The sequence below is a fragment of the Lontra canadensis genome, unplaced genomic scaffold, assembly GCF_010015895.1.
Source record: "Lontra canadensis isolate GAN:19392208 unplaced genomic scaffold, GSC_riverotter_1.0 scaffold15, whole genome shotgun sequence".
Classification (NCBI taxonomy): domain Eukaryota; kingdom Metazoa; phylum Chordata; class Mammalia; order Carnivora; family Mustelidae; genus Lontra; species Lontra canadensis.
The window spans coordinates 13,778,343-13,803,557 of NW_022631009.1; the positions used below are offsets into that span (position 1 = coordinate 13,778,343).

Consider the following 25,215-nt stretch of genomic DNA (forward strand, 5'->3'; position numbering starts at 1 on the left):
GAAAATCTATTTTGTACTTGACTAAAAATAGTGTTGAAGTTAATTCCCACTTAAGAGAGTAGGGAATTGAGATACTGAAAAGAATAGTTAGGAAATGGAAAAGGATTTACGCTTTGTCAAAGAGGCCGTTTTTAGCACCTTATCACAGCAACAGCAGAAGCACTTTGTAAATTTAGTTTGGACAGCTTTGGGATTATCACTTTTTCTATCTAAGACAAACTTTAGTATGCATTCACATTACCATATGTATAAATATCGCCAACATTTTAGCATTACAATAAGGTAATTCACATTGAAATCACATGATAGTTTATAAAGCCTTTGCAATACTTTGGTATTATCCCCATATTAAAGATGAGGAAACCTGCGCCTGGGTGGCTCAGTTGGTTGAGCCACTGCCTTCCGCTAGGGTCATGATCCCAGAGTACTGTGATCTGGTCTTGCCATCGGGCTCCCAGCTCCACGGGGAGTCTGCTTCTTCCTCTGACCTTCTCCTCTCTCATGCTCTCTCACTGTCTCTCAAATAAATAGATAAAATCTTTTTTTAAAAAAAAGATGAGGAAACTGAGGCCGAAAAACTGAACCTTAGCCTTGGGTCATGCAAATACTTGGCAGGGTTCACAGCTCAAGCCCATGTCTTTTGGTTGGTGCCCCAAAGTTTGTATATATAACACAGGACCACAGAGAAAATTTGTAGTGTTGGTGAGCTGCTAACCAGATGAAAGTATCTTTTGTTGTTTCTACCTCACTGAAGGGCAGTTGAGGGTCAGAGACTTGGATTCTAATCCTTACAGAATGACTGAATCTCTGTGAGGCCTTCTTTTCTCTGGGCCCTCGTCTTTAAAGAGAGGACATTTCAGGAGAGACAGGCTTGACACTTTCCAGATCTTGCAGTGTGTGAATGTCTGTTTGTGTTCTGTATATATGGCCAAATTTCAGTTATCAGATAAGTTAAATAATAGAATTAAAAAGTTTAAGATAAAATTAGTTGTTTCAATATCTGCCTTTTACTCAAGAATGTGGGATAAGAATTAGACAAACACATTTGGCTTTATGGTATGATTGCAATTTTGGAAGTACTGGGAGAGTGGTCACCTCCTGAATAAGCCCACAGCATTTCCGGAAATTACTTTCTTATATCCCCTTAGTAAACTCACATGCATACTTGGGGGTCATAGCAATTATTTTTATTAGTGGTTCTCAACTGGGCATGATCTTGGCAACATTTGGCAATGTCTGGAGACATTTTTGATTGTCACAGCTGGAGTGCTACTAGCATCTAGTCACCCATGCTGCTAGAGATCCTATAATTTACAGGATGCTCTCCTAAAAACTCATACATAACAAAATGTTATGCTGCCCTCAGTGTCAACAGTACTGAAGTTGAAAAATTGTATTCAAAATTATAGGTAATTGAATAACAATTTTATCATAATAAAGCAAGTTAATTTTTTTTTCTAAGAATTTCAGTTTTGGTCCATATGACATAGGTAAGATAGATGTATTTTCAGTTACAAAATCTTCATTCAATTTATAATGATCCTTGTAATCCCAAAAGGCAGGATTTAATTGAGTAAACAAGTATCATTTTAAAAATTTGAATAACCAAAAGAGTGGTAAGTTGGAAATCATTCATTCATCTTTTTGTGTAAATTAATGCAACGAGAAGTTATTGTGAGGAAAAGCAGATCTGGGTGAATACTGTAGTAGAAGGGGTTAGGAAGCTGGAAGATAGCATGAGAATCCTAGGCACTAGAGGGAGAGGTAAGAAGAATAATGGTACCCACTTTGTCTACTTTTCAAATTTCAAAATAGCCCCACCATAAGCTACAAATAGTAATAGAACTCAAAATATGTGAATTTCAGTTCTTTTTTTCTAATTCAGCTTTAAATGGGACACGCCAGTGATTTTTTAATCAGTGATTGGAAAGAATAAAGAGGATGCCAATTAATAAATTGGCTGACATTGTTATATTAACTTGGGATTTAGAAATCTCAGTGATTAATAAATTATATCACTAGCTTTTATTCTAGACTGTATAGTTTGCCTTAAAACATAATAATGAACTATTTCCTACACCATTCGTGATTTAGTTTATTTACTTAATTTTTGCAATTTGAGTATCTTGTTACATTTGGACTGCTTCTTTTGGTATTAAAAGTCTTATATAATGTAGGTAGACAAAAACTCTGTTGAGATAGTATCCTGCAAAGTTTAAGCTCTGTTGTATTAATTATTGTTGCTTAACAAATTAGGCCAAAATTTAGTACCTTAAAATACCAAACATCTGGGGCGCCTGGGTGGCTCAGTGGGTTAAGGCCTCTCCCTTCGGCTCAAGTCATGGTCTCAGGGTCCTGGGATTGAGCCCCACATCGGACTCTCTGCTCAGCAGGGAACCTGCTTCCTCCTCCCTCTCTGCCTGACTCTCTGCCTACTTGTGATCTTTGTCTGTCAAAAAAATAAGTAAAAATCTTAAAAAATATATCAAACATTTATCATGTCATGTAGTTTCTGAGAATCAAGGATCTGGGGACATCTTAGCTGGGTGGTTCTGGCCCTGGGTTCTTTGTGAGGGTACAGTCAAACTATTGGCTGGGCCCATGGTTTCCAAATACCTGACTGCAGCTAGAGAATCCATTCCAAGGTCATTCATTTGGCTGTTAGTCATAGTCCTCAGAACCTCATCATGTGGCCCTTTGCATGAGACTGCTTATATCTATGGCTTCCCCCAGAGTGATGAGAGAGAGAAAGTAAGAGAAGCGGTAGTGTCTTTTATCGAAGTGACATATCTCTTCTACTATATTCTTTTGGGAACACAGACAACTCCAATAGAATGCAGGATGGGGACTGTGAAAGGATATGAATACCAGAAGGAGGGAATCATTGGACCATCTTAGAGGTTGATTAACATGCTAAAGTGCCTTTAAATTCTGTAACCAGCTAGAATTCACCCTACTGGAGTGTCTAAATATAACCATATACAGTAAGCTCTGCAATTGGTCACTTATAATAATAACAGCAAGATTTGTTGAAAAAAAAAAAAAACTGTTCTAAGAAAATCTGTATTGAGTGTATATTAGATATGCACAACGATCTTAAAAACAAAACGGAACATACATTAGATTCTGCGATTTTTTTTTTACTGTACAGAAACATCTTTTTGTGCCAATCTAGTCAGAATTCTTTGGCTTTTTGGTAGTATAAGAACAATTCTGAGTATAATTTGGAAAGAATTGACTGCTAGTCTCTGCTCTTCCATTTCTTGGCTGCACAACCAGAGCCAAGTTCTCATTTCAGATGCCTCGTCTATGAAATAGCTATGACAACATTCATCTCTGATGGTTGCTTTGAGGTCTAAATGCTATGATGTGAGCAAACTACTCAGCACATTGCCTCATTCACAATGGGAATATAATAAATAGTAATTATGAATATCAGCTATAACCCAGTGTTTTTAAATTGAACATCACGATTCAGGTTATGAACTGAAAACTTGGTTTGAATCAAATCTTCCTGTAGAAATGAAGTAAAATATCCAAGTCTCAGAGGGTCAGTATCCTGGATTCATGAAACTTTTTGTTTCTTATTTGAGTGTACATGCAAGCTTTGTGTGTGTGTGTGTGTACTGTATTTGTTTCTTGTCCAGATTAAAACTATTACCCTTACTAGGGGTTACAGTAAAAAAAAAAAAAAAAAAAAAAAAAAAAAGAAAGAAAGAAAGAAAGAAAAGAAAAGAAAACAAACAAACAAACAAACAAAAAAAACACACAGAGAGAGAAAATGGCATTATTCTAACCTGACTTTTTGTTTTCACCTGAGGAGAACTAATCTTATTCTGTTCTTGTGATTGTCTCTCTACAAATGTCTTGGAAACTGGAGTATTTTAATGCCATTGTGTGACAGAGTCTCTTCCTGTCTGGAATCCCATTTAAAGGGATGAAATCCCAAAGTGCACAGTGCCATGACCTTCCCATGTTATATCATTAGACACGCCCCAGGCAAGGACGAAGCACAGTGCTTCATGTCCAGTAGCACAGTGGTTTTCAGATGCATTAATGGTAAGTGACACAGGGAGCTCAGAAATCCCAGTGGACTGACTTGCCTGGAATCTTTTATATAGCAAGCATCCATAAGGACCTTTTTAGTTGTGTGATTAAATAAAGAAGTGCTAAGCCCCTGAGGTTTTTGAAATTCTAAACATTAATCTATCTAACAAGGTACTGCTTCTCATGGAGAAAAGAACCATTGACACTGTCAAATGTGCCAAATATCCAGTAGTGAAACATACAAGTAAATTTCTTTTTGTTCCTTTAATGGCATATTTTCTTTGCCTTAAATTTTTATTGAGAGTTATCATCAGTGACTTGAAATTCTTCGTCTTCAATTTATCAGTCAATTTATCAGAAAACAAAACAGTATTGTTACTTTCCAGGTTCCTGTTATCCTAAGTAGTGTGATGAATACTTTTATAATGTGAATAATTTCATACTTTATCTGCTTTTACATCAGATGTTCAGCAAGTTACTGTGACTATAATGTTTAAAATGTTAAAGAAAAGAAGCTGTCTCTTTTTTTCTCCCCTTTTACAATCTTCCCCCAATCCCGCCCCCCCTTTCCCACCACACACAGATTTTTATGAAGGACATCTGGGAACTTAATTCACTGTAGTCTTTCACTTTATTCATTGTTGGCCTAGCAATTCAGAGTCTAATCATCATCAAAATCATAATTATAGATATTTCTGGGTTATAATGGCTCAAGGAGAAAGTTTCTTCTAGAGCTTTGCAACAACTAGCATGTGTTGTAGAGGAGGTTACTCTATACCCTGTGGCTATAAAGTATGGAAGAATTAGTGAATATATATAATAAATGGCTTTCTGACATTATATTAAAATACAATAAAATACCATTATTTGTTCCCATTTTGTCCACCATTTAGTACATAGATTCCTGAGAGTATAAAACAGGAAAGATACTTCACAGTTCTTTAAGAATAAAGGTTGGCAAAACTCTAACATTAGGCAGGCAGTAGTATCAGGAATCGACAACATGGTGTTGTAAATCCTTTATCTTGTATGGCTATTGTTTACAAAACATTTTCATTTTAACTTTACAAAATTGCTTTGACATAAGTAACATTACCTTTACTTTACAGATGGGGAAACCAAGGCTTAGAATAGTTAAGTGATTTCTTCATAGTCACAAAGTAAGAGGAAGCTAGGCTTTTAAGAATGAATCTCTTGTGATTTTTCTTTAGTCCTTAAACAATTCTGTGATGTCAGTATATTATTATTCCCATTTTCTTGATCCAGAAGCTGAAGCACAGAGAAGGAAGGCAACTTGCTCAAAATCGTACAGCTAGTCACTGGTCAGCCCTGAACTGTAAGAGTCCATCCAACGCTTTCTCTTTTTTTCACATTTCTCTGCTGTTTTTCATATGCTGCTTTTCATATGGCTGTAAATCTGCATTTGGTAAAAGAAAAAATCTGATGGCTAATTTTAACTGTTAATTTTCTTCTTCTTGAATATGTATGACAACAGAGAATTCACACTTCTTTTAATAGATTTCCAAACTGCTTCTCCCAACCTGGCTCCAGATCAAAATACAAGTACCTGTCATTTGCATAGCATCTTGTAGATGGCCAAATGTTTTCACACACTTCATTTGATTGTTACAACAAACCTATGAGATACTTAGGATAGGTAGAATTAGCAGGATGATTTTTACTGATGGGGTAAGTAAAAGACTTTAAAGTTTAAATGGCTGATAAAGTGGGGAAAAACAAAAACACAAAAACCTCTCAATCTCCTGATGACACGTTCTGGGAGCCCTCCACAATGCTACTCTAAAGACAGCCCAGCATCCTGCAAGATTCTGCCCACCTATGGGCAAGATCTTTCTCCCACTTTGAAAGGAATCAAGTGGACCATAGCAAATCTTAGCATTTGCACTAAGAGGTTCTTGCAACTGGGCTGATGGGCATGGAGTATGGTAGCACAATGGCAAGCTCTAGGTTCAGGCAAGGTGGGTGATAATTCTGACTCTGCACTGAGCTCTATTTAACAGCATTTTGAGGAAAATTATCTGTCCTCTCTAACTCTCCATTTTTTACAATGAAAAAGTTGTAAGAAAGCAAATGTGTGATTTCCTGATACGGTGGTGACTTTCCAACAAACTCATCTGACTTTTTTTTTTTTTTTTAAGATTTTTTTTTCATATATAATTTTATTTAATTTTATTTTTTATAAACATATAATATATTTTTATCCCCAGGGGTACAGGTCTGTGAATCGCCAGGTTTACACACTTCACAGCACTCACCAATGTCCATAACCCCACCCCCCCGACCCCCCTCCCTCCATCAACCCTCAGTTTGTTTTGTGAGAATAAGAGTCACTTATGATTTGTCTCCCTCCCAATCCCATCTTGTTTCATTTACTCTTCTCCTACCCCCTTAACCGCCCATGTTGCATCTCCTCTCCCTCATATCAGGGAGATCATATGATAGTTGTCTTTCTCCGATTGGCTTATTTCGCTAAGCATGATACCCTCTAGTTCCATCCACGTCATCACAAATGGCAAGATTTCATTTCTTTTGATGGCTGCATAGTATTCCATTGTGTATATATACCACATCTTCTTTATCCATTCGTCTGTTGATGGACATCTAGGTTCTTTCCATAGTTTGGCTATTGTAGACATTGCTGCTATAAACATTCGGGTGCACGTGCCCCTTTGGATCACTACGTTTGTATCTTTAGGGTAAATACCCAGCAGTGCAATTGCTGGGTCATAGGGTAGTTCTATTTTCAACATTTTGAGGACCCTCCATGCTGTTTTCCAGAGTGGTTGCACCAGCTTGCATTCCCACCAACAGTGTAGGAGGGTTCCCCTTTCTCCGCATCCTCGCCAGCATCTGTCATTTCCTGACTTGTTAATTTAGCCATTCTGACTGGTGTGAGGTGGTATCTCATTGTGGTTTTGATTTGTATTTCCCTGATGCCGAGTGATATGGAACACTTTTTCATGTGTCTGTTGGCCATCTGGATGTCTTCTTTGCAGAAATGTCTGTTCATGTCTTCTGCCCATTTCTTGATTGGATTATTTGTTCTTTGGGTGTTGAGTTTGCTAAGTTCTTTATAGGTTTTGGACACTAGCCCTTTATCTGATATGTCATTTGCAAATATCTTCTCCCATTCTGTCAGTTGTCTTTTGGTTTTGTTAACTGTTTCCTTTGCTGTGCAAAAGCTTTTGATCTTGATAAAATCCCAATAGTTCATTTTTGCCCTTGCTTCCCTTGCCTTTGGCGATGTTTCTAGGAGGATGTTGCTGCGGCTGAGGTCGAAGAGGTTGCTGCCTGTGTTCTCCTCAAGGATTTTGATGGATTCCTTTCTCACATTGAGGTCCTTCATCCATTTTGAGTCTATTTTCGTGTGTGGTGTAAGGAAATGATCCAATTTCATTTTTCTGCATGTGGCTGTCCAATTTTCCCAACACCATTTATTGAAGAGGCTGTCTTTTTTCCATTGGACATTCTTTCCTGCTTTGTCGAAGATTAGTTGACCATAGAGTTGAGGGTCTATTTCTGGGCTCTCTATTCTGTTGCATTGATCTATGTGTCTGTTTTTGTGCCAGTACCATGCTGTCTTGATGATGACAGCTTTGTAATAGAGCTTGAAGTCCGGAATTGTGATGCCACCAACTTTGGCTTTCTTTTTCAATATTGCTTTGGCTATTCGAGGTCTTTTTGGTTCCAAATAAATTTTAGGATTATTTGTTCCATTTCTTTGAAAAAAATGGATGGTACTTTGATAGGAATTAAATGTGTAGATTGCTTTAGGTAGCATAGACATTTTCACAATATTTATTCTTCCAATCCAGGAGCATGGAACATTTTTCCATTTCTTTGTGTCTTCCTCAATTTCTTTCATGAGTACTTTATAGTTTTCTGTGTATAGATTCTTAGTCTCTTTGGTTAGGTTTATTCCTAGGTATCTTATAGTTTTGGGTGCAATTGTAAATGGGATTGACTCCTTAATTTCTCTTTCTTCTGTCTTGTCGTTGGTGTAGAGAAATGCAACTGATTTCTGTGCATTGATTTTATATCCTGACACTTTACTGAATTCCTGTACAAGTTCTAGCAGTTTTGGACTGGAGTCTTTTGGGTTTTCCACATATAGTATCATATCATCTGAGAAGAGTGATAGTTTGACTTCTTCTTTGCTGATTTGGATGCCTTTAATTTCCTTTTGTTGTCTGATTGCTGCGGCTAGGACTTCTAGTACTATGTTGAATAGCAGTGGTGATAACGGACATCCCTGCCGTGTTCCTGACCTTAGTGGATAAGCTTTCAGTTTTTCTCCATTGAGAATGATATTTGCGATGGGTTTTTCATAGATGGCTTTGATAATATTGAGGTATGTGCCCTCTATCCCTACACTTTGAAGAGTTTTGATCAGGAAGGGATGCTGTACTTTGTCAAATGCTTTTTCAGCATCTATGGAGAGTATCATATGGTTCTTGTTCTTTCTTTTATTAATGTGTTGTATCACATTGATTGATTTGCGGATGTTGAACCAACCTTGCAGCCCTGAAATAAATCCCACTTGGTCATGGTGAATAATCCTTTTAATGTAGTATTGAATCCTATTGGCTAGTATTTTGGTGAGAATTTTTGCATCTGTGTTCATCAAGGATATTGGTCTGTAGTTCTCTTTTTTGATGGGATCCTTGTCTGGTTTTGGGATCAAGGTGATGCTGGCCTCATAAAATGAGTTTGGAAGTTTTCCTTTCATTTCTATATTTTGGAACAGTTTCAGGAGAATAGGAATTAGTTCTTCTTTAAATGTTTGGTAGAATTCCCCCGGGAAGCCGTCTGGCCCTGGGCTTTTGTTTGTTTGGAGGTTTTTGATGACTGTTTCAATCTCCTTACTGGTTATGGGTCTGTTCAGGCTTTCTATTTCTTCCTGGTTCAGTTGTGGTAGTTTATATGTCTATAAAATAAAATAAAATAAAATAAAATAAAATAAAATAAAAATAAATAAATAAAAGATTTTTATTTATTTATTTGACAGACAGAAATCACAAGTAGGCAGAGAGAGAGATTGGAGGAAGCAGGCTCCCCACTGAGCAGAGAGCCCAATGCGGGGCTCGATCCCAGGACCCTGGGATCATGACCTGAGCCAAAGGCAGAGGCTTCAACCCACTAAGCCACCCAGGCGCCCCCTCACCTGACTTCTTAAATGTAACATATTTCATGCTCTGGCATGAGAATCCTTGGCTTTAAGAAGTCAAGAATGTAAAAGCCGCAGGTGAAATCCTAGGATATATGAAGGTCGGGCTTCATGGTTTCCTAAAAATGATAAGGTTGATATAATTTTAAGTAAAAAATGTCATGATGAAATTGAATGCTAAAAGCAACCAGCCCTTAGCGGGAATGCATATCAGGACAGACAAGAAGCTGAGAAGTATGTGCTTTCTCCAAGTTATGTTTGTGCTCAGTCATGTTGAGTTAACTGAGAGGATATACCAAACTCTTTAGTCCTTCTCTATGAGTGTATGGAACAAAATTTTCATGGATTTCATAAACTTGGGGTATCTCCTTCATAATCTTTTGCAGGTTCTTTCTATTCTAACAGTTACCACTTTATAAAGATGTTGTCTATTAATATACTTGGCTTTCTCACTAAGACAGGGACTAGGTAAGAACTGTATCTTTTGCATCTTTTTAGCTCCATGGCACAAACTGTGCTCATCCCATATAAGAAAATATATGTGTATATACTATATAAACATGCATAATTACACTCTCACATCTGTGCGTGTACCTGTATGTCTTTGTCATTATCTGATGTACTATTCTGTAATCTTACACTGACTTGATAAAACATGGTATTTTCAAGGGGCAACAATTACAGTCTATTATTTTATCACATATATGTGTATGTATATGTATATGTAGATATGTGTGTATGTATTCATGTATTCCAATTCAATATTCTATATAAATATATACATCTGCAAAACTTATGTATGTATATTTAGCTGTAAGTACGACTTTTGACGACCTAAATTTTTTGAGCAAAAATTATATCAGTTTAGCAGTTTCAATTTAGATATAGCTCAGTGTGTTTTAACCTAGAGAACACTTACTTAGTAACCTAGAAAACACTTATTTCAAAAAGAAAAAAAATGTTCGTTTGAAGATTATTGACAAAATGTTGTTGGTAAGCTTTTTTTTATGTCATAATGTTAGAGTACACTCCATGAGAATAAATTTTCAACGTGTGTATACAAACATGAGAATAAGGATTCACTTGACATTTATGTTAGTTTGAAAGGATGATGGTGTAATGAATAGGAGAACAAGAATAATACTAATCCATATGCCATATGATGATGGTATCAATGAAATGATGGAATAAATGAAAGAAAATACTTTTCAGCAAGGACAATTAATGAGGCTATAAATAACATATCATCTGAGCTAAGGAAAGAATAAGTCACCTTGTCATATAAAATAATTACTTTATGCTTAGTTTAGGAAGGCCTCAAAGGGCCCACTACATATTGACTCAATCATTCTCTTGATATTCCTAAGCATGATAGTGGTGAAAGTGATTTTTCATTGATTTTAAAAAGGGAAAACAAGTGAATGCAGAGTTTTTGCATGGTTGGTTTTTGTTTGTTTTTAACCATTGGAAGGTGATAGGCAAATGTTAGGTGCCTTCTTCCCTCTTCCCCCCCAAACTGGTGGCAATGTCTTTGGGATCAAGGCAGCTTACTTTAAAAGCTAAAAGGGCCAGGAGTTTTACCCATCCTGGCTGAAGGCTTGAAACTGTACTTGAAATGATGGGTTAGCCAAACAAAATATTTCAGCTAGACAGATTTGGGCAGGAAATGGCCCTTTGGGAGCCTTGCACTAACAAGATGCTGAGGCAGACTTTAGTGGAAGGAGAGTGGACCTGCGAATCAGACCAAAGTTTTAATACCAGCTGTAGCACTTGGGCTCTGTGACCTTGATCACATTATTTAATTTCTCAGCACTTCTACCATTTTATCAGTATGAAATGGTAACAATATCTATTCCAAAGGACAGCTGTGAGGAATTTAAGGAAAGTATATAAAGACCTTGGCTCATTGGCTGACACATAGGAAGCCTTAGTAGATAATGGCTATTATTAGAGGCTTTCCACCAAACTTTCCCCATCAGAAGAGACTCTTTGAGGCTGTTTCTGCTCTTTGTTTTCTCCTGTTTATTAGTTTTCTTTGGTTCTCATAAAGGCAGGCATAAAGGACAGGACTAGAGGAGATAAACCAGTGGAACCAAAGGGCCATGCCTGTGGATCATAGTCTGTTTTCCAGGTTTGCTCTGACCATACCACTACTAAATTGCCAGGTGTTTAGAAGTTTCCCACAGATTGAATGAATTCTAAGCACATTTTTGTCTTTTTCTCCTTCTGTTTTTGTTGTTTTTTCCTGAATATAAAATTAAATTCTCATTCTTTTTAAAGAAAGTGGAAAATATCAGCTATTTCAAGAAGAAAATAAAATTCACCTGTATTCCCATCAGCCATAGATAGGCACTGTTCACAATTCAGTGTTTCTTTTCTTTTTCCAGTGCATACAAATGTGTTTGAATACATTTATCATAATTGAGAATGTATTAAATAAATATATCATTTTGTATACTGCTTACTATGTTAAGCAGAAAGGTTTTTCTATTGTTTTGTTTTGTTTTTAAGCCATGAAAAGCTGGTTCTTTTTAGTCATTTTGTGCCGTAAAGTCTAAACTATACAGTCTCTACAATGGAAGCCTGCCTAGAAAGTCGGGAGGGCTGCCTTCATGATTGTGGTCATGGTTATTTTAAAATTTTAACGTAGTAATTTATGTTTGAAAAGACTATAGAATTAATTTTTCGTTCTGGCAACTTGTTTTCTTGTTTCTCTTTCTTTCTCAACCCCCTAATTGCTCTCTCTGGGAAATAACTATTTGCTAAAGATAAAAATTATTTGTACAAATTCTTGAAATATATTCTATAAATGGGACAAGATTCATCACACAGCTTTCCTTCCGCCCCTTAGAGAAGAAGTCCTAGGGGTTTACTGAGATGTTGAGAAACAATTTGCCCCTTCTTCGAACTCAGGGTAATGGGTCTAAATAGTTTGTACTCCTGTCTTCAGAGTAAGTCAGGCCTTGGGGTACAAGACTATTTTTATTATCAGTTAAAATTATGAAATCTTATTCAGTCCCATAATTCATAATAAAACTATACTGCTAATACACATCTCAGTCTCAAAAACCTAATGTTGATTAAAAAATGAAAGAGTTGAAGGAGCCATACAATAAGGTAACATTTTTGTAAATCTTGAAAATATACTAAATGGCATGGTTTATTATTTTGTGTATATACCTATGTAGTATAAGTCCATATCAATTTCAGGATAATGGCTAATTCTTGTGTGTATGTAGAAGGGGTGCTTAGTTCATCTATGCAACATTTTATTTCTTACTAAAAAAAGAATTCAAAGCAAAGGTCAAAATGTGATATCTGCTAAATCTTAATGGGAGCTTCATGATTTCTAATATTTCTAAGATTCCAAGATTTTAGAATTTATCATAAATCAGATCAGCTTTTCTTTAGTTAGTGAAAAATAGAAGGTTTTGAATGATCATTGCTTGTTGGGGATGGGGATGAAATCAGGAAGAAAACTGTGAGGTGACCTACAGCTCTCCAAACTAGATCAGTCGGTCATTAAAAAGGCCTTTTACACAAGGCACCTGGGTGGCTCAGTGGGTTAAGCCTCTGCCTTCGGCCCAGGTCATGATCTCAGGGTCCTGGGATCGAACCCCGCATTGGGCTCTCTGCCAGGCGGGGAGCCTGTTTCCTCCTCTCCCTCTGCCTACTTATGATCTCTCTCTCTCTCTCAAATAAATGAATAAAATTTTTTTAAAAAGGGCTTTTACAAAATTCCTCTGGCAGTACATGTGGTAATGAGAGCAGGTATTTTAAGTTACTTATGCTTCATTTCATTCTCATGGTGTGCAGTTAATTCTAAGAGGGACTAATTCACTGTAATGATAATTTGGGCTCCCTTCCAATAACACTGGAGATGTAACAAGCATCGCCAAGGCACCAACGTGGTCTTTGTGAAAGAAGAAACAATGCCGAGTGTCTGTAGTCCTTTGACGAAAATGAAGAAAAAGAGGGATTTCATATCACTTATAAAATGTTAGCAATCACTGTCCCTTTCTTAGACTTTGAATAACTGTCTTCATCCTCATAATTTTTCTAGTTCTTAGACCAAGGGTAATTTAAATAAGAACTACTCAACAAATATTATTCTGGAAAAGTTAGACCTCACATAATACTTTGGAATGTTTATTATGCAATGACGTTGACAGCTTTATGCCTGTACAAACTTACTGTATGTTCCATTGAGTAATCCCACATTGTAGGAGAAAACACACACACACACACACACACACACACACACACACATGCACATCACACACATATATAATTTAAGAAGAGAAGGAAGATGACTAGATCACTTTTATTTCAAGGGAAGAAGTAGGATGTATGGAAAGATAATAACCTAAAAAGTCAGAATGTTGAACAGGTTAGATTTTAAGTGCAATACCTTGCAATTTGATATGAAATACCAGAGTAAAATAGTAACAGTTTTCTACCTCGTAGTGGGTATTTCTGAAAAATCTATGAATCTCTTAATTATTTAGGCTTTTAAACTTATGTTTAAACTCATCTGCTAAGTATTTAAATTGCATGACCTGGCCTACAGTGTTTTAATGCAGGAGTTTTTCCTTAAAGATGAGTATCATAAGCTGCTTGTTTGCATCACTGTCATTTGTCATAGGAGAAAAAGAACAGAGTTTGCAGAAGATGTTTCTTAGAATTATCCTGTAGATAGTCTCTTCTATCCATCAACCCCCCACAGTTTACTGTCTGCTGGGGTGCTCACTAGTTCAAATGTCAAAGCTTTCTTTTTTAAGTGAATCAGAATGTGTTTTATGTAGCATGCAAGGGGATAAATGTTATTCCAGGTAAACTAGAAACTAAAACAAAACAAAACTACAACAACAAAAACACTCAATTAAAGGGAGATAAATGTTTACAATTTTCTGTTTCAAACAGTATCTTCTTTATTTTTTAAATTATCACTTTTGATTGATATAAAAACAATGTGTACAAAGTTACTTTGTGTTTCATCCATTTTCTCTATCATCTAAGTATAAATTCAGAATTTAGGAAAAAAGTTTCTTGAATGTTAGTATACTGTAGCTGTCCATGACTGTTAAACAGGTATTATCTATAGTGATTAAATTTGACATAAAATATAAATCATCCATAGGAAAGTAATGCATTGGTGATTTTAAATGGGACATTAATGAAATTAACTACAGTGAAATGAGCAGAACCTCAAGATATGAATGAAGAATCTGACACACATATGTTGGGAGTAGGGGGATATATGTGTATGAGAGCATATGTGTACAAGTAAATATACACATATATACATACATATACTTATATGTGTTCTTAAAGGGGTGAATTTATTCTTAGTATATTTAAAAATATGGTAAAGTATGAAGAAATTATCTTCCTGAGCCTACTAAATGAATTTCGTATTAAAATCTGAAGGTATGCTTTTGCTCTGTGTAGGGCCACAAAGGCATGATCTTGATTCTGACCAGGAAATTCTTCATTTCCTTTATAGTATATTCCAGGAGGTGGTCAGGACCATCATTTTGCCTAAGCAAGCATAGCTCCTTGCATGTTGTCATAGTCCTGGCTACCTCTTTATCCTCCATCCTCCAGGTTTTTCAGGCCCCATTTCTGTGTGTTAAGGCAGACATAAGAACTATATGCCCCCTCTGCCATACTCATTTAGGACTGACTCTAGGAAGACCTCTTTGATTCCTGCATTTAGAGATTTCATTTATTCCTTCACCCTCCCCCACCAGACAGGCAGGTGGGCAAACATTTGTATCTTCATTCTAACACTTGTAATATACTTGTATTATAGATAGTCTTAATAATCAGAATCAAGTTTTACTCATTCTTTTGCTTTCATTGTATAGCTCATTAATTAAAACATGGTTAGTTTTCATTGTGTTTGCTGGATTTAACTTAATTTAAATAATTACCTGTAACTAGATGATTGAAAAAAGTAGAAAGGTACAGTTAAGACAAAGTGGGGTTATATGGTCCAGTAAGTGAGAATATATGCCTTCAGACCTATCTACTTTTGCATCTTTACTTTGTTCCCATTGACATTCAGAAAGGCATAATCAGTAATTGGTTATGTGTTATTTTATACTTTCAGAAACAAATGTAAGCTCACAATTGGAGTCTGTTAGTATTTTCATATACCAGTTCATTGATTCATGCATTATTTGAATTTATTTAAATTTATGAAGAGTGGGGTGCCCAGATGGCTCAGTTTGTTAAGTGTCTGTGTCTGCCTTTGGCTCAGGTCATGATCTCAAGGTACTGGGATCGAGCCCCATATCAGGCTCTCAGCTCAGCAGGGAGTCTGCTTCTCCCTCTCCCTCTGTGAGCTCACTCTCTCATCCTTGCTCAAATAAATAAAATCTTTAAAAAATAAAATAAGATAAAATAAATTTACAAGAGGCACCTGGCTGGCTCAGGTAGTAGAATATGCAGCTCTTGATTTTAGGGCGGTGAGTTCAAGCCCAATGTTGAGTATCGAACTTACCTAAAATAATAATAATAACAATAATAATAATAATAATAAATTAATTAATTTTACTCTAATTTATTTACTTAGGGACAGGTATTAAGTGATACCAGGAAGAATAGTTGTTTGCCTTCAAGGAGCTTGTGGTGTACTGAAAACAATGGTGTTATGAAAAAAAAAAGAAGCACAGGATGCTCTAGAAGTACAAAGGAAGAGGGCATGTGAGTGACTCAGTCAGTTAATCTTCTGACTCTTGATTTTGGCTCAGGTCATGATCTTGGGGTTGTGAGATCAAGCCCCACAATGGGCTCCATGCTCAGTGGGGAGTCTTCTTGGGATTCTTTCCCTCCCACTCCCTCTACCCCTCTGCACTTCACTCTCTCTAAAATAAATGAATGAATATTCAAAAAAGAAGAAGAAGAAAGGAAGGATATTACAGAGAGGAGAGGCATGAAAAGTTTCCTTAAGTAGGAAAAACTTGAACTTAATTTTGGAAAACAGGACCTAGCCAATGAAAAGATAGATAGAAAAGAAACATTCCAATCAGAGCAAAGCCTTGTGCAAAGGCATGGAAGCATAAGAAAATAATGTGTGTTTGGAAAAATAATTCGGTATGACTGGAGCATAAAGTACAAGTAAGGAAAAGGAGGCCAGATACAGATCATAAAGATTCTTCTATACTGATTAAGGAGTCGTGACTTTATCTGCAGGTAGTGGAAACCACTGAAAGTCAAATTTAAGCAGTGGTGTGATGAGGACAAATTTATGTTTTAGATAGATCCCTCTGGTTATGCCGTGGGTGATGGACTGGAGGATGTCTGGAGTCAGGAGAGCAGTTATAGGGCCAAAACAAATCCAGAAGAAAAATGACAAAATCTGAGCTAAGTCAGTGCCCATGGGAATAAAGAGATGTGGTAGGGGTAAAGGGAAGTAGGAAGAGGGATGGGCCAAGGCACTCTTCAGGAGACAGAAGCAACACAGTCTGGTGCTGATTGAATGTTGAAAATGAAGGCAAAGAATAGAAAAGGTGACTCCCTGTGGCTTGGATGAATAGGTAGGTGATAGTGGTGTCATTCATAAATATAAGAAACATAGGGACATGTTGGTGATAAACAAGAAATATATTTTGGACAGAATGGTGTCTGGGAATTAAGGAAACCAGAAATTCTAGCTTGCTTTGGAAACTTGATCTAAGGCTTTTATATAGTGTTTCTGTAATTTTTTCCTAATTGCCTTTAAAGATTTGTATTCTATATGTTATAGACATAAATATATACATCCATATTTCAATTTTCTATAATAAATTAAAATCTTTCATACTCTGATACTTTAAAAGAGAATTTTTAAATCAAGTAATTTGAGAGCTTCAAGCATTAGAAATAATCTAATCCAGACCTTCATTTCATAGCTCAAGATCTGAAACCCAAATTGTTTAAGTAACTTGCCCAAGTTTGTTGAGTAAATCAGTAATAGTACCTGGATTAAAATCCAGATAACCTGACTCCTGCCTGACTGTGCTTTTTATATACCATCTCCCTTTAAAAAACATGTAAAGCAGGGGAAAACGTGTAAAGGGAAAAATTAAGCAGATACTTATATTTTAAAATTTCATGACTCTGAATTTTTTTGGTTTTCAGGTGAGTATAAGTGAACGTGAGTATAAAAGAGAGCTTCCAGGCTAACAGGGTATATTTTGGCATAGGAAACATCTCATTCATTTAGGTGGAGAGAGAATGACTTTCCTGGGTCTTGACCCAACTCTGGGTTGTATATGTGACAGACCACTTTCAATAGCCACAAAAAAATGTGGTCTTAAAAGAATCAAAACCAAGAAAAATTATTGCAGGATTTGTTCATGGAGGATATATTCAGGCCCTTGATAGCTTAGCTTCTCTCTGTGCCTCAGTGGGGGTATTGCTGTTAGTCTTTTGGAGGTGATATCATAAAGTCCCTCTCACCTTATTGTCAATAGCTGAGAGCTTCTCCCTATCAAACAGAAATAATATTTACAGGAAGAAATGTAGTCAGAGGTAAACAAGTATTTACCAATGCTGTTGAAATGATTCATCTAGGGGTGCCTGGGTGGCACAATTGTTAAGCGTCTGCCTGCGGCTCGGGTCATGATCCCGGAGTCCTGGGATCAAGCTCCATAACGGGCTCTCTGCTCAGCAGGAAGCCTGCTTCTCCCTCTCCCACTCCCCCTGCTTGTGTTTCCTCTCTCACTGTGTCTCTCTCTGTCAAATAAATGAATAAAATCTTAAAAAAAAAAAGATTCATCTATACATATCTATTTCTTGCAAGACTCAACTCTTTGTACACATTATATCTGGTACCAGACTTAGTGCATACGATGCATTTATCATATATTTGCTAGGACTAAATTGACATGATGCATGGTTAATAAGCCTGAACTAATTTTAGAGTCTGGCTCTGGTTTTTGCCACTTGTGTGGCAATGCATAGAAAGAATAAAATCAGGGGGATGCTGAGGCTCTGTGACCGAGGAACAGCTAGCTGGTGGACATCAATGCTGGGAGGGAAGTATAGAGTGCAGAAAGCAGAGTCAACACCCCAAAAACTGATGGAGCATGAATTGGTATTATCAAAAGGGGACCTCAAACCAGGAGTCTGGAGAAGTGAAAGCAAACAGGAAGCAAGGAATAAGGAAATGTGGGGTGGGCCAACAATACTGGCAACCATTGTTGCTAGCTCAGCTTGATGATGTAAGTCTGAGTTTCCCACACACTGAGTGAACACAGCCTGACATCTGACATCAATTAGTTGTTTCACCTTGCTTTCTAGAACCTCTCTGAATCTCAGTCACCACATCTATAAAATGAGATTTTGGGAGCCCATAATTTTTAATGTCTCTTCTAGCTTGCTTATTCTAATGGTTTTCTTTCTTCCATAAATAGTAAGTGCTCCTTCAGATACCAAAAGGAGAAATGGGATTCATGTCATGCATATCAGTACAGAAACTATTTCAAATGTCAGCTAAATAGATCTGTTGTCTAAAAAGACAATTTTAGTTTGCCATTTGGTAAAAGAAACAGTATACTGGGAGATCTAATAATAGAAATTCTTACAAATAGTATATTTGGCCTAAGCCATCTTTTTATAAAACCATAAACCTAGAGGTAGTTGCATTTTCAGTATTGCCACTGATTTATGAAACAAGGATATTAGATAAAACTATCAACATTTAAGGCATTTTTTGCATTGTTTTACCTTTTTATTGCTTTCCCATATTTACCCTTTTACTTTATTTCACGGTTGTTTTGCCATAACTGAGTAGTACCATATGCACCAACATTCAATAAGAGTCCACTTAATCTACAACATATTTTAAGTGAACAATGCCTTTGTCAATTTTTATAGAGCTTAAAATTTTTTTTTCTTAAGAATTACATGGAGAAATTCTATTCTTTGTGCTTTAAGATATGCTATTGTTTAAGAGAGACCTTGAAGTGAAATGATAGAGAATGCATTTCATATGCTAGACATGTCATAATATCACACAGATTTTGGTTCTCATGAACCCGAAGCAGCAAGAACCTTGAAGGCCCAGTAAGAAAGCTCTCTTAAAACTGTTGTCTCTTCTTGGAAAGTCATACTACTAATTGGGCAAAAGACATCGGCAAATGATTTGTGAGTGAACTGCAAATGACTGATAATCTTGACTTCTTAAAAATATTTTTTCTCTACTTAATAATGCAACTTGTCACACAGTTGACTGTATATGTGCTTTCTTACATGTAACATTTCCCAGCACCTTATAGTCATCAATCTGTATGAAAATGATTAAATTAAAAAAAAATAAAAATTATCTATCTTTAAACAAGTTTCTCCTCATCTTTTCTGTAGCCTTCACTTTATGTATTTCCTGCATGAATATTATGTGTTACCAGTATTTGTCTATGACATTAGCGATAATGTGCTTGTGCTTGATGACTGTCTGTAGAATGGAGCACAACCTGCAGGGCCACCTAGCCTCTTTCAAACCAATATACCAGCTCTTTCACCTACTCATGTGTGATGGTAGACAATTTACATTAACTTCCCGTTTCCTTATCAGCAAAATGAGGAAGCAGTACAGTGCCTAGACTGTTAAAAAGAAGATACTTAACCTTAGTAGAGGTTTAGTGTGCTCTTGTTACTCTCTTGTTATTATTTTAGAATAGCTTGCAAGAAATAGAATGGGTAGAAGAAAACAAATATGTTATAAATCTCATACTAAGCAAAAAAGGTAGGAATTGGTGAAAGAATTTTTAATGACCCACTGCATTAAAAGTGCTAGCAAAGTGAACTTTCCACATAACTGGCCCTAAAACCTCTTACTTCCCTTCAAATTAACTTGGCATCCAGTATGGTGAAGCAGAATAAAGTAATCACTCTCCAATGATGCATGTTTTTCTCGAAGCGGTGCATAAATTAGTTCTCAGTGAACTGGCTAAAAAGGAAATCACTCATTTATTAATCAATCAACCAACCAGTCCAGTAACAGAGCAGTTCTCCTAAATCTGAAGCTAGTGGAAGGAACAGCAGAAGGTAGAGTTGAGTCCTTTCTTTCATCTCTATTAAGTCACCTGAGGCCTCTGAGCACCATCAGTACATGGATCTCAGATCCAATACTCCCCATGTAGGGTTGGTGTATGAATCCAGTCAATGTGTATGAAAGCTTTTTTAAACACTAAATCACTTTACAAATTTAACATTATTTCTTTGCTTTAAACATCATTAATTGTTCATTATCTCATTTCAAATGGTATCCTACCTTCTCTTGCTGGTCTTTTGGCCAGTACTTTATCTAGAGTCAGACACTGAGAGTGGCAGAACCATCAAATTATTTGATGCTTCCAGTTGAGAGTCTCCTGCTTTATAATCTCTCAGGTCTGCATCTTAGATGTTTCTAAAATATTAAAACTTGAAGTAGCCATCATATTTTGCAAACATATTTTTAAAACCAGTAGGGACTATATTAGGACAATTGAATTTGTTACAAATTTTTCCTGAACCTGCCTGATAGGACACATCAAGATGTATTTCACAGTTCTACATCTACAGAGGAATGTTTAGAGATAAGATGAAAGTAGCCCTCCTTATTAATCACACATTGTATATTGACTTCTGCCTCCCTCCTCAGCCTTTAAATCAACTACATCTGGTTTTTGCTCCTTAACTGTGTCATTATCTTTTGCATTAAAAGGCAGTTACTCCTAGAGAGAGCAGCCCCACTTGATTAAAAAATAATTGACTAGAGTTATATACATGTTACTAATCATGGAAGCCCAAATAAGAATTTTAGTATAGGTTGGAAACCTACTATACTTCTACAGCAGGGTTAGCAGAATTGGGAGGATCTTTGTGATGAATGCCTATGTAAAGCAGTTATGTTGCTTTGCTGGTGTTAACTTTTACAGTTAAGAAAAGCCATAATAATACAGAATAAATAGATAGGAGTGGACGAAGATAGTATCACAAAGCATCAGAGCCTTGATGTACTAGCTCTATGCCAGAAGGTGTCTTCCTTTATGGAGACTGAAATTATTATATTATACCCAGAGCAAGTTAAGCCCTGGGAAATAACTCCCAGTAACCAACTACATAAGAAATTGATGTATAGGGGTGCCTGGCTGGTTCAGCTGGTCAAGCATGCATCTTTTGATTTTTGGGTAATGAGTTCAAGCCCCACATTGGGCCTAGAGCCTACTTCTAAAAAAATGACGTATAAATATCAAGCAGATCTGTATTGGAGCTCACTGATTGGTGAATACTCTCTCACTAGACAAATCTACGTGGGAAACCAGGTTGTTATTTGAACTTTCTTGGTAAGCAGTGAATGTGACATTGAATAAATTTGGTGGTCTAAATCAATGCTACTCAATGAAATTGTTGTCATTTTGCAAACAAGGTAAGAAGTTTTCTCCAGAATGTAAATTAAAGCATTAGAGCATCACTTTCTTCATTGACAGAGTCTTGCTACTATACACACACACACACACACACTATATTTGTAGTAGTGCTTAGTGACAAAGGTAATTTGCCTTCTACTATAGTTTCTTCATTTCGTGACAGACTGTTGACAAACAGGTCTCATATAGACAGTTATTCTGTGGACCACACTTTGAGAAGCACTGGTCTTTGCCTAAATCAGAATTGTATTGGGAAGCTTTTAAAAATAAAGTTGTCCAGTATATACCCTTGAAAATTCCGATTCAGAGTTCCAGTGTGTTGCACATTAATCTGCATTTTTAAAATGCTTCTCATGTGGTTTTGATAAATATACAAGGTTGAGGCTCTACATAGTAAAATCATAGAGTAATTAAATAGTGTTAAATTGAAAAGGTTAGAGATTGAGAATGTGGGTTTTGGCATTGGGAGTACTTACTGTTTCTCTTGGGCAAATTGCTGTGGATTTCCTAGGCCTCAATAGTCTCACTTAAAAAGCAGCTATAGCAATACCCACCACATAAACTTGTAAAGGTTAAGTACTGTTATAAAAAGAAAGCACTTAGTTCAGTGCCAATTAATGAGTGTCACACAGACAATTAATGAGTGTCAGTTGTATACACTGGGTATCACCTCCATGATGGAGATTCTCCTCCCACTTTTAAGAATATACCCATTTATAACTCCCCCCTCAAAAGTCAAAGGATGTTATGAGAGAAGGGGAAATATGATGCAAAATCCAAAACAACAGATGTCTGATGCTCTGACCTACCTTCCTTTCCATTACCTTTCTATTGTTTTTTAAATGTTTTGTCAAGATAATTTCTAGGTATTTATTCTAACCTGTGTTGTATTTGTTTTATAACAGATGTTTGTAGGTTGATTTTTTCCCCCTCTACTTCTAATTTCAGAATAAAGAATGAAGGGGAGTTACTTGATATTACCAAGGACATAGTCAGAATTTATTAATAACAATATGAGTTTGATTCTAACCTTTCATTTTCTTTCACATGGGGAAGATTTATGTTTGATAAATAGAAATAAGCAAGAGATGGTGTTAGAAAGTAAACTGCCAAGGTTTCACAAAGGGGAATTTAGCTTTAGACTGTATTTATTACATGACAATAATGTTACTATGAATTATAAAATAGTGGATGTATTATGGTCCACTAAATCAGTAAAAATCACGTAGCTGTTAATGATTTGGAACCCGGTTTGTGGAGCACAACTTGGCAGAGCTATCAAGTGGTTGAGAGTGTTGGTATGAAAGTTAAGGACTTTAGTACTCAAATCCAAGTCTGGCTGTTTTTGTGGTGTGTGGCCTTGGACCTGACTTCTCTGGGATGCAGTTTCCCCATATGTGTAATTGGGTAATAAAATGTAGTCACCACAGGGTGGTGGGGGAGAATTAAGTGCACCAACAGGGAGGTGTGGGCTTCTTCTGTATTTTTCAAACAGTGCTTATGCTCGGCTTTATTCTCTGCAGTGCCTAGCACCCTCCCTTCCAGTAAGTCACTTAATAATTCTTCCTGGCCCCCATAGTACAATTTATTTTACAACCATAGTATTCTCCAAGATGGCACCATAGAGGACGAAATGTTACCCAAGGCGGGGAGGGTAAATGCTGCTTTATGGGTTATACATTCATTGCCTTTTTATTTTATTTTATTTTATTTTATTTAAAGATTTTATTTATTTATTTGAGAGAGATACAGTGAGAGAGAGCATGAGTGAGGAGAAGGTCAGAGAGAGAAGCAGACTCCCTGCGGAGCCGGGAGCCCGATGTGGGACTCGATCCCGGGACTCCAGGATCATGACCTGAGCTGAAGGCAGTCGTCCAACCAACTGAGCCACCCAGGCATCCCTTATTTTATTTTTTTAAATAAAGGAGCACTGAGAATGGTTTTCGCTGCCTCTGCAGCTTATTCTGTATACCGTTGTCTGAACTTTACTATTCCCTTAAAAGCTTGTGTTTTGGGCATCTGTCTTCCTCCCACTCCTTGTGTAATTCTCTAACCCAGCATGATCTTTTACTTTTCATTACAGAAATGAAAGTAAGAGGCTGAATTTTTCTCAGAGATTAGTGGGCAATATGGTATAATGAAAAGACCAGAGAACCAAGATATAGATTTAAATGATCGTACGAACACTGCTGCATTCTTGCTGGGTGACCGTGGGCTCATCATTGACCTTTGTCTGATTCTGTTTCCTCAGCTACAGATAATAACAAACAAACAAAAAACCCACACAAAACAGTGAGGCCATCAGTGCCTAACTCACATCTTTGCTGTGAGGGTTGAAGGAGCTGTAGAAAATAAGAAAGCACTACCCAAGTACAAATACTTGTTACAATTGTGATGATTATATATATGTATTGGTATATTAGGAGTTTGCTAGCAACTGGGTTCCTGTGTGCTCTGCTCCCATTTCCCCAGCTCCCAGAAATTCAGAAGATCCCTGCCAGATGGCTGATTTGCCAGCTGTGTCCTGTTTTGTCACTGTAAATATTCTATGCTCCGAGAGACTTTGCTTATGATGCAGTACGTTTTGTCCTTTATCTCCTGCAGATTGAGAACTACATTGTGGAAAATATGAAGTCGGAGATGGCCCAGATACAGCAGAATGCAGTTCAGAACCACACGGCCGCCATGCTCGAGATAGGGACCAGCCTCCTCTCGCAAACCGCAGAACAGACCAGAAAGCTGACAGATGTTGAGACCCAGGTACCCCCCTGGGCCAGAGTGGACAAACTCTTCACGAAGAAAATGTTTTTCCCCTTTAGCTGACTCCATAAACACACAGTACATTTCACCACCGAGACTGGGGAAACATACACATTTTTGTTTATTGGTAATAACAACAGTGACGGCCTGACGCGCTCTGCACGTTTCTTTTGATGTCACAAGGGTTGGTGTATTTAGCTTTGCATGTGTTTGCAAAAACAGGACTGGCAAAGGGCTTAAGCAGCATTGCAATTCAAATAAACACTGCAGCTACCAACTGTGATATGATATGTGTCAAACAGAATAGCCATTTGGGTCAAGTTGGTGTCTTTGATGTGCATTTCTGACCTGCCCTGCTTCGTATCTGGTAAAGCACCAGCCACAAGGGCACTGGCAGAGGTTTGGCGCAGTCAGGGGACAGGCAGGAAAACCAAGTGAGCTGATCAGCAATGTGTAGATTTTTTTATTTAGCATGATTTTATAATGAGAAGTCAATTACAGCTCTCCACATAATATCTGTATCATCCTACCATGGACAATGACATACTTTTTTTTTTAATGTACAGTTATAATATTTCAGTACAAATCAGTAAAATGCCCATTCATCATCAGTCACAAACCCACTATTACAGTTGAGTGAGAATATTCTTGGTGATTTGAAGATGATCTCTTGGTCTCCTTTTCACCACGGAAATGGTTATCCCATTTATCTTTCTGAAACCCAGAGGATGAGTCTTTCTCAAGGTAATTGATTTCTGGAAACAAAGCTGAAATATATTTTAAAAAATAAACTGAGGCTTATTGAAACTTTCAAGAATT

The 25,215-nt window shown here is 36.8% G+C and overlaps 1 protein-coding gene across 3 annotated transcripts in view; it reads left to right on the plus strand.

Annotated features, from left to right (window-relative positions):
• Positions 1 to 25,215, plus strand: part of ANGPT1 (angiopoietin 1) — a 245,133-nt gene that overhangs the window by 125,913 nt on the left and 94,005 nt on the right. For all 3 annotated transcript variants that reach the window (XM_032858474.1, XM_032858472.1, XM_032858473.1), the window contains one exon: positions 24,241 to 24,396. In XM_032858474.1, coding sequence (XP_032714365.1) covers positions 24,241 to 24,396 — 156 coding nt within the window. The remainder of the gene's footprint in view (positions 1 to 24,240; positions 24,397 to 25,215) is intronic.